The sequence below is a fragment of the Bos indicus x Bos taurus genome, chromosome 2 (genome assembly GCF_003369695.1).
Source record: "Bos indicus x Bos taurus breed Angus x Brahman F1 hybrid chromosome 2, Bos_hybrid_MaternalHap_v2.0, whole genome shotgun sequence".
Classification (NCBI taxonomy): Eukaryota; Metazoa; Chordata; class Mammalia; order Artiodactyla; family Bovidae; genus Bos; species Bos indicus x Bos taurus.
In genome coordinates this window covers 91845816-91856632 of record NC_040077.1, presented here as the reverse complement: position 1 = coordinate 91856632, position 10817 = coordinate 91845816, and the positions used below count along the sequence as shown (strand labels likewise).

The 10817-nt window shown below is 40.8% G+C and overlaps 1 protein-coding gene across 1 annotated transcript; it reads right to left on the bottom strand.

The window, feature by feature from the left end:
• Nucleotides 1-847: 847 nt before the first annotated feature.
• On the bottom strand, nt 848-9724 carry CD28 (CD28 molecule). The gene is made up of 3 exons (XM_027565036.1): nt 9349-9724; nt 8973-9097; nt 848-2925 (listed from the first exon to the last, which is right to left on the bottom strand). Exons 1-3 carry the CDS (start codon nt 9671-9673, stop codon nt 2797-2799), a joined length of 579 nt encoding a protein of 192 aa, XP_027420837.1. The 5' UTR covers nt 9674-9724; the 3' UTR covers nt 848-2796.
• Nucleotides 9725-10817: the final 1093 nt, after the last annotated feature.

Sequence of the window (10817 nt, the reverse complement as noted above, 5' to 3'; positions counted from 1 at the left end):
TTTTTAAAGACTAAACTGGAGATTTACTAGAAGGGTTTATCCCATACTTTTTTAAATAACAGATTTTCTCCAGATTCATCACCAAAAGTAAAGCATACCTGCTCTACACAGTTAAAGCACAAATTTAAAAACAGGTACATGGTAGTTCAGTAATTTTATCACTGAACACAGAACATCATGTACACTAAGTCTCTTTAAATTGGCATGTTCATCCCCAAATAAGTGAGCTCACAATCAAAAATTACAGAAACACTGTTAATTATAAGACTCTGATAAAAATAGAAGCAAATGGCATTGTTTTCTTCACAACTGCCATATCTGAAACTGTAAAAGCCTTGCTCCAACCACTGTTTTTAAACCATTTCTTGGTTCATAGTAATAGTGAAAACGGACTTCCCTGTTAACATTTCTACTTTGGTTCTGTTCAGAGTGAGTAAGAGAAATCTAAAGTATGATTCATCTTCAGTAGACCTATTTTTCCCATCAGAAAATAAAACCATTTATTACCAAAGAGCAAATCTTTCCACTTTTTAAATTATTTTTTGTCATTACCCTTTCTAAAAATTCTCTAGCTCTATCCTTTTCTAATTCAATCTGATCACTTGGATTAAGGAACTCTGTATGCCAAGAGCCTGGCAATGTGTCACATGTGTCACATAAATTCAACAGTTCTTCCTCACCCAAGTACTGCTAGGTTTGACCTTCTTTGAAATAATTAAACTTATGGGAGGGAAACCCATTTTAAAATCAACTGAAGTACAATATCCTCTATCTGGAATTATAAGATTTCTATTCTTCCACATGTTACCAAAAAAAGTTAGAGGAGACCTCTTTATATACATAAAAGTGGGAGGCAGAACGCTGTACATTTTTATTACAAGCTAAAGTATTTTGAAACAGGGAATGTGAGGGAGTTTAGAGGCTCTCAAATTTTGTAGCACCTCATCCCTGGGTAGTGGGTTTAAATTTGTGTTATAACAGTCTTTTCTTTCTCAGGTCATTGCCCAGTTTAATTTTTATACATAGGTTATCTACACAACAATAATAATAGCTAACATATGTCAGGCATGGTACTACTTGTCAGTGACAAGCAGGGAAAAAAAGACAAACTTGGGGACATGCCCTCATGGAAAGGATAGTATAGAAATAAACTTTTTTGATCGTTATCTTCATTTTATAGTTGGAGAATCAGAGTTTTAGAAAGGCAGAGACTCTCCTGAGGCCAACTAGCAATAGAACTTGAACCAGGTCTGCTGCTGCTGCTAAGTCGCTTCAGTCGTGTCCGACTCTGTGCGACCCCATGGACTGCAGCCTACCAGGCTCCTCGGTCCATGGGATTTTCCAGGCAAGAGTACTGGAGTGGGTTGCCACTGCCTTCTCCACGAACCAGGTCTACCTGCCTCTAAAACCTAGACTTCTCCAACATCTGAATGAATCAAAGCACTGAAGAAATTATAATGGAAACAGTAAAGCTGTTCTTCAAGGTCCCCAGACATACTCCAGTTGACTCAAACTGGAACCAGAAAAATATCCATAGTGTGTCCAGGGTCTGGCCTTGCAGAGTGTCTTGAGAACTTTGATGCTATCTCAAAAGCATCAAATATTTTTCCATGTTGAAGGATCTCCAGGGTAAACAGGCAGCCGAACCACAGATTTCCGGAGCTCTGAGCCCTAAAGCCCAAAAATCCCAGAAAGGAGCTCTCATCATGGCTCCTTCTGCCTGCTGTTTCTGGAAAACTCCCACCAAATGTTGGCCATCCCCTCAGCACATGGCAAGAACTGTGTCATTCCCTTCTGTTCTGCCTCCTTCAGAAGTTTCTCAGGACTCATCCTCCTGTTCTAATGGATGCTAACATCCTTCTTTCACAGCATCTTTACTTCTCCCTCCGGATGCGCCCTCTGCATCCCACTTTAGATTTCCATGCAGACAATAAAGAAACAAACTGTGCAGATCTAAAATACATGAAACAGAAGGGGCCCCTGTATGATTGGACTGAAATGAGCTGCTGAATAAATAGCCCTTCATCGTATTCAAATAATTTTTGACCTAAAGTGACCTTATTTCCTGACACATTCTTCCTTGGTGTGGGAGGACTACTTTATTCTTTCAAAATCATATTGTGAAGACTACATTGAGTTCGCATCATAGGGAGTAAATAAAGCAAGTTGGTTTGCCTCCCATGACTAAAGAGAATCTCTTGGTCAAAATGACCAAATAGGACCAGAATTCAAAAAGAGTATCTACATCTTTACAAACTAAAACAGTATTAAATAGGAACTAAGTGGCTCATTTCATGAGTGAGAGACAGTGTTTTAATGGTTTTAAAAATGTTTACGTCTCACCACTCCTTCCCCATTTCTAACCTATCCCCACCTTAAATCCCCATTTCTTCAAAGGGAGTGATTCCCTAACTTCTTCTCCATCGAAAACGTCTTTCGACATCACACTTCGCTTGACCACAACGTGTGGGTGAGTTAGAAAGGAGTGGAACTGGAGGCAGATTTCTAGGCTTAACAGAATGCACTCACTTGTGGTTTTCCACCCCAACCTCTCAATCCAGTCAATAAATACACAGTGAGTTTGAATTTGGACTGTGGCACTAGTATTCCTTCGCTTCATCTCCGAGTCTCAAAATGACGTTCTTCGGTCTAGTCATTCAAGAAAATTTGGCATCAGTGGCCTAACAGGAGGCCAAGGTGGCTGGCTGAAGACAAGGCAGGCCTTTCCTATCCAGAGCAGTGGTGTTGAGCAGGTGAAGAGGGGCCAGCCGGCTTGCATCTGGATAGGCGTCCGTGTCAGGAGCGGTAGGCCGCAAAGTCCCGTGCCGGCGCATAGGGCTGGTAGTGCCTCCGGGTGGGCCCTGGCCTGCGGGGGGTCATGTTCATATAGTCGCTCTGAAGCATCCTGTTTCTCTTATTCTTCATCTGTGAAAAAAAAGAAGTGTCATTGAGAAGGGGGCAGGACACAGAGAGAGGTGTCTGGGGAGGAGTTCTAAGATTTGGGGACAACCACTCAGAGCATGGCCAGTCAAATGAAGCCATGAGTTCACTGAGCACCTTGGACTTGGATGGTTAATCCAACCCAACTACTTTGGACTCTTCCAAATTAACTTGAAAATTTTGAATCGAAGAAAGTGTTTTAGAGAAAGGCACCTGTGTATTCTCAATGCAGCCATGTGAATGAATTCCAAAAGCATGTCTAATTAACATATCAACCGTTGATACGTGAATATTCTTAAAGGTCCTTCCTCCTTTGAAAAGGTTAAGTGTCCCCATGGCAATCTTCTTACATTCACCATTTGCTTAAAGAAGCCATTTTTCCCCATAATTAACCAGAGGACCGTCAGCCCACAAGAGTCTGGAATGGTCACAAATATATAGCAGTGGAGTCCAGATTAATTGAGTGTTACATTCTAGGCAACTTGTTACATTCCTGTTCCTTTGTGTGTATGTACATTTCCATTAGGGTTTCCCTGGTGGCCCAGATGGTAAAGAATCCACCTGCAATGTGGGAGACCTGGGTTCAATCCCTGGGTTTGGAAGATCCCCTGGAGGAGGGCATGGCAACCCACTCCGTTAAAGACAACAGCATCATTCATCTCCGTTCCTCAGACTCAGCTCCCTCTGGATGAAGTTCTACCAGGGCTGAGGGAAATAGGCATGATACTAACCCTGGAACAAGAGCTATATACACCATGAACCTTAGCAAAGTTTTGACTGAGGGTTAAGAACATCTTTTCTGGATCAATGTGCTGGTAAAATTTACTTGTTTGATAAAAGACCCATAAAAATTCTAAAAATAGAAAGCCATCCAGATTTCTGGATTCAGAGTTCTCTAAAATGAAAAAAAAAAAAAAAAGTCTATTTCTTGGCATAGGCCTGATACAAAAGTAAACACGTTTGACAGAAATGTCATGAACACCTGAATAAGTAAGCGAAAGACTGGCCTTATTTCCATGCACTCCTACCTGAGCCCTTCCCATCTTCTTTGTCAAAGGGCCATGAGTTAAGTGCTGAAGGTTGGCAAAACACTTGTTTTCAGCCTCATCTTTTGAACTCTCAGCTGCATTCTAGATGATCCACTACTCTCTCCTTTCTGAAACGCTTCTGTTTTGCCTTCTGTGAGATGGTACCATCCAGGTTTCATCCTACCTCCCTGGCCACTGCCTCCTTGCCTCCTTTGCAAACTCATTCTTCCCTAACTAGACATTCAGTGTTAGAGTTCCTCATAGTCCTAGGCATTCTCCTCTACTCATCCTCTCTCCTAGGCAACTTCATGCACATTCACAGCTTCAGTTATCACCTATTCACCTGAATTTATATCTCTGGATTAGATCTCAAAGGTGCTTTAAATTCAACATGGTCAAAGGCATGAAGGCTGGTCCCTACTGGTGTTTCCCATCCCAATGAGTGACACTATCCTACATATAGTTGCCCAAGCTAGACCTCCTAAGCCTCATCCTTGACACCTCCAGTTCCCTTATCCCCTGTCCCAGGGGACATCTGACAACATCTGAAGACATTCTGGGTTGTCACAAATACGACGAGTGCTACTGGTCTCTAGTGGGTCAAGGCCAAGGATGCTGCTCAACATCCTACATTGTACAAGGCAGCTCCTGATGACAAAGTCTTATCCAGCTCAAAATGTTAGTAGTGCCAAGACCAAGAAATCCTGATCTGAAAAGTCTGATGATGACAAAGAAAGGAATGAAAAGGAAGCAATGGATACAAATACATCATCAAGTTAGAATGAGTATTGTTAGACTGTTTGGGTCCTTCTTCTCGCTCATACTCAGAGATGACTGATGATCAGAGCCTGGGTGACCAGGAGGATAGTGTTCCATCCACTGGTATAAGGCAAGAAGAGAGGTGAAGTAGATTTAAGAGCGGCTCTCAATTCAGTTTTGGTTATTTGGGATTTGAGATGATGGACGGATTATCTAGCTGGAAGTAAGAAGAGGACAGCATTATACAGACATAACTGGGGGATAGATTCAGAGAGATAGCTATGGAAACCAAGTGTGTGAGGGAAGTTGCCCTTGAAACATCTTGGTTCTACATCCTTTCAATAAATAAAAGACTAGAGTCCTCTTGAGTACAGGGTTATGGCAGGGAAGAAGTGAGGCAAGGAACTGCCCTGAAATAAATGTGAAAGGCTGCTGCTGATATCCTGGGAGGCAGGATAGTACTTACTTAGTAAGTTAGTACTTACTCTAACTTTGAGGACTCCTCTTGCCAGAGTTCTAAGGACAGTTTTTGCCTCTGGACACTCAAATTAAACTATAGCCAATTAGAAGGATCCCCATAATGAAGATGTCTTGATTCTGAAGTTCTCTGGAGTGCACCAAAATTATGAAAAATCTGCTGCAGTCCGCTCCCATGCTTACCCTCTTGCTGTTATCAGATAGCAGATTTAGTCATTTTCACCCTAACTGTAAATACAACAGTGGGATAGAAATGACACATGCATGGCTGGGAACAGTAAACAGAACCCACAGTGTCCATGAGCATGTAGCATATGTGTAAATGTGTGCAGAGCACTGACTTTACATGCCTGGGTGACTAAGTCATTCAACACTTCACCATTCACTCTCTGCCACAGACATGTGATTTTGATTTCAGGACCACTCCTCCCTTTCTCTTCCTCCTACCCAATCCTTACACATTCATTTCTTGGAAGCAGCAGAAAGACACAGGTAAACATAAGACAATGTATTTAAAAGACATGGTCTTCAAGAACCCACTGGAGGGACTTCCCTGGTGGCCCAGTGGTTAAGAATCCACCTTGCAATTCAGGGGATACAGGTTTGATCCCTGGTCAGGGACTGAAGATCCCACATACTGCTGAGCAACTAAGCCCAGGTGCAGCAAGTACTGAAGCCCAAACTACAGATCCATGTGCGGCAATGTAAGACCCTACATGATGCAACTAAGAGCCGTTGCAGCCAAATTAATTCATTATTAATAATTGATTTTTAAAAGCACACCCACTGGATTTAAAGACAGATACTACCTGTACACACATTCCCCACATTCCCCACAGTGTGATTTATAGAGGAGAAAACTGTTTTTCAAATGTTCCTTTAGACTAAGAAGGAGAATGGGCTTACCAGCTCCATGGAGCAAATGGAGGATTGAGTGAGGGTAACAGGTGCTGGTCTGTGGCTGCCTGGCAGAGGGGAGCTCTTTGTTGACTCAAATGTCAGCAACAGGTCAAGAACTGAGATAGCATTTGCAGCTGCTCCCAAAAACCCACTCAGCCTAGAACTGCTTAAGGCAGTACATCACAGGTCCTCGGGAAGTTCTGGAAAACAGCAGCTTACACCAAGGCACAGTGCAGACCAGCCAAAAGTAGGATCCTAGAAAAGTGCCCCCGAAATGGCTAAACTCTAGGGACTCCTAATGATCCGCCTGCCTGTCTCAGTAAGGTGCTGGTTACTTGAACAGTAACAGTATTGGGAAAAGACAAGACCAGGGAAAAATCCTGTGTTATTCAATAAAGTATACAGATATATTTATTTCATCCCCTTTTGGTCAGAAAGTACAAACACCTATGTTTGAGATGCAAATAAAAGTTACTTCTTATTGAGTAACCTCATTAACCACAAGAGGCCACAGAAGAAGATAAGGTATACCAAGCACCGAGACTTCCCAATTTTCAGGGAGCTCATGAGACAGAAAGAGACCAGAATAAGTTTGCTCAAGACAAAGCAAGATGAACCTCACTAGGAGTTAGTGTTAGGCACTCAGTCATGTCTGACTCTGTGTAACCATATGGACTGTAGCCCATCAGTTTCCTCTGTCCATGGAATTCCCAGGCAAGAATACTGGACTGGGTAGCCATTCCCTTTTCCAGGGGATCCTCCTGACCCAGAGATCAAACCCAGGTCTCCCACATTGCAGGCAGATTCTTTATCATCTGAGCCACCAGGGAAGCCCTAGGAATTAGTAGTGCTGCCAAAGAAAAATGTATTGCATTATGATATTTCCAAGTTGAAAATCTACTTTTTAAACACATTAAAAATGAGAAGCCACTTTTGTCCCTTTGAGTAATTCAAGCCACTTAGTATATTAGTTATATAATATAATTATAATATATAATTATATTATAGTTATATAATATATAACTTTTATATATTATAGTTATATAATTAGTTATATAATATATAACCTGGTTATACTCTACTGCATATTGACAATACATTTTAAATGGTGAGCAATACCCTTCTGGCCTCAAAAAGTTAAAACAGTTTCCAAAATTACTTTTCACAAAGCTAGGAAAGTACATTGACCTAGGTCAGCATGGTACAGGGGAGTACCTGTCCTGAAAACGTACCCCCAAAGACACTGCACCTGGATTTTAATTAAGAAGTTGTTATTTTAAGGGGATCAAGATAAAAACAGGAACTGAGTTTCTAAATTATATTGCTGACAAACTCCACAGAGGTTCAAAGATGGAAGGTATCTTGGATGAAGATAGCAAGATCCACAAAGATGAAGGGACTCAACTAACATCAGAGGAAGAACCTGAGCAATATTTTACTACATAAAAGGCCCCCATCAGGGCTGGGCAAGTTGCAGAAGGCAAGGCAGGCAAATTCTCAAGATAATATCTGGTATAAAGGATTTCCAGGAACAAGCAGCCACTTTGGTGCTTACAGATCTTGCTGGAGGTACAGGTTAGGCAACAGGCTGCCTGACAAATGTCCATCTGCCCCTTAGTCTCCCCAAATGGGAGAAGCATGTGGGAAACAAGGGAGAGGCAAACTTTGGCCACAGACCAACAAGAGTTTAAAAGGATTACAGGCTGAATTCATCCTGGGCATGACTGTGTACCCAACTGTCCTCCCCCTCTACTCATGCCTGCCCAGCACCAAGGCTATAGTAAACAGGGTGGCTTCAACGTGACATGACTCCCAGAAATCACTGGTCCATGAACAAATCAGATGTATGGACTGTGCCTTCGAGAAGAGTATGGTGCTCCAGGCATACTCATTTAAGTCCTTAGTTTGGCCTCTCTAGGAGTTATCAATTCATAGATATTCTAGAAACACTAAACTAAATGTATTTACTACCAGATGGATGGTGAATATCAAGAGAAATAGTCTTTATCCTTGAGGAACATACATCTCTTGTTGAGGAAATGATTCATGCATGCATCTGACTTCTAGAAAAAAAAATTCAAAGACAATATGGAATAGTGCCCCCATGTACACAAGAACAGCAAGCTTCTGAGTAAGAAAAGGAAAGAAAATAAGGAGGTCCCTGATTCACAGTATATATGGTTATCAATATGTGTTCAAACCTAGGCCAAAACTTCAATATTGAAGGTAGAGAAAAACACTGTAAGTTAATTGCATGAACAATTGCAAAAGTTTGTAAACTCCAATTCAGCAGTGAGAGCTCAGAACAGTCTAACTCCCATTATAGTTTCATAATGACAGCACCATACTTGGCCTCACAAAATTTAACTGCTTCAGAAGAGATAAAAATATGACTCAGATAAACAGACCTAGTTTCTTTGCTAGGTTTGAATGTGTAATTTCAGTAGTCAAATTTCTCATGATTTTTGACTATGAACAAAAATTGTTCATTAGCTTCAGTTGCTTAGATTCCCAAGTCACTTATGTTTTTATACATATTTTATATGTCATAATGACATTGCAAAATGGCAAAGAAAAGTAACTTTCTACCTTAATTTGTCCCCCACCCTAATTTGCCTGTTTAGCTTCTTACTTGCCTGGCCACCTAATCAATGGCTTCTGGAACATAAAACTCACATCAGATTTTTATTTCAGGTAAAACTGAATAGTCTAAAAGAGAATCTAGCAGGGAACCTACTCAAACCTAGCAGAGAAAAAGAAAATAATCACATGTTAAATGGAAAATAAGCCACATAGGCAAAATTCTTGAATATGTCCAATTGCTTATGCAATAGAAAAGTTACATGAAAGCAATGTTGCTTCTCTTACCCAGCAGTTAGAAAGAGCCACTGTTACTAGCAAGCTATAGAAAACTAGGACTCCGTTTACCACCACCAAGGCCCAAAATGGCTTAGAAGACTCAGGAGACCGGGGAGATGGACAAAGATGTTTCTCTGAAAAATAGAATAGAGTACATTAAATGATATGGGAATGGCATTTGAGTACATTTCCTTCCTTCTTCCCAGGGCAGAATGTGAGAGGAAACAAAATACGCAAAATATCACTAGCTTAACATGTGTAGACCTCCTCTCTGGTTTTCCTCTTTGGGAGTTAGCCAACCCCCACCACTGATCATGACCTAGTTTTCAAGACTGTAGTTGAAAACCGTTACTTGAGAGCAGACATTGGCCAAGTGGTACATTACCTTTCACATGGATAATGGTCCCATTACTCTTCTCATTGTCTATGTAAGGAGGAGGATAAAGAACCTCAAGTTTGCAGAAATAAATATCTGTTTGGTTGACATACAGATCCTGGAGGTAGAAAGTCACCGTTTCATTGCCTACTTTCACGGTGCAGTTGAATTCCTTATTTGTTGACTGAAGTGGATGGGAGTGGTTTCCATTCACAGCACAGACCTCCACAGCGCTATCTGCTCCCTTATAAAGGGATGCCCGGAACTCCTTTGAGAAGAGGTTGTACGTGTACTTGCAGCTGAGGTTGACCTCATTGTCGTTTACCACAAGCATGGGCGACTGCTTCACCAAAATCTTGTTTTCTGGAGGGGCGGAAAATCATTTGTTTAAAAAAGGAGTATAAAGACTTAAGAAAGATAAAGAGGGAGAGAGAGATGGGGATGGGAGGAGAGACAGAAGGGGAGAAGAAAGCACGGATAGTTTGGACTCCATCCTAAGTTCTATTTGTCACTGGCTTGCTTCATGGGCTTCTCAGGTGGCTCCATGGTAAAGAATACACTTACCAACACAGGAGATGCAGGTTTGATCCCTGGGTTGGGAAGATCCCCTGGAGAAAGAAATGTCAATCCACTCCACTATTCTTGCCTGGGAAATCCCATAGGCAGGCTACAGTCCACACGGTTGAAAAAGAATCAGACATGACTTAGCGAATAAACAACAACAGCTTGTTTCATAAGTTGCTTCCTCTCTTTAGCCTCAATTTTTTAATACATGGTGACTGCTGAGCAAAATAAAAATTCTAGGTTTATTAACTTTCTCTAAGTGAAAAATGGGTGAGAAATGGGGTGTTAAGGTTACTCAAAAGTTAATATAGGTAACATATATAACCAGTATTAATAATTAATAATAGTATCTTTGTGTGATTTCTTAGATTTTGAAGCACTTTTCAATATAACATCTCATTTTTTTCTTCCTTCAGGTCCATAAGGAAGGAGGGCATGTATCATAAGATGAAACTGAAAACCAGGGCTACTTTGTAGTAGAATTGGGACTTAAAGACTAGCTCTGACTCTAACAAACCATGCTAACTTTCTAATTTGTAAGTAATTAAAGTAATGGAACACACACAGAAAAAAGAATATAAGAACTTTTTTTTTTCATGAAATCAAGATACGTTAATTAACAAACAGATCTCCAACAAAGACTTTCTCTTGGCAGACAAAGACACAGGAGCTCTTTGGGAGATGATTACACTGAATGTTTACATTTTGATATTATTTTCATTCTCCTTTGAATGGAACAGTGGAGTATGTTGGAAGGCACTTGGAAGGCAGAAAGTGGCCTTCTGTTGGTATTGAACACCACAGCTATGCATTTGGAATTTTTGAATCTATGCTGAGATTTCTAACATGTTAATCATGCTTAATTGTATTAATTTACTAATCAAGTGGTTTACTTGAAAGTGGCTTTTAACACC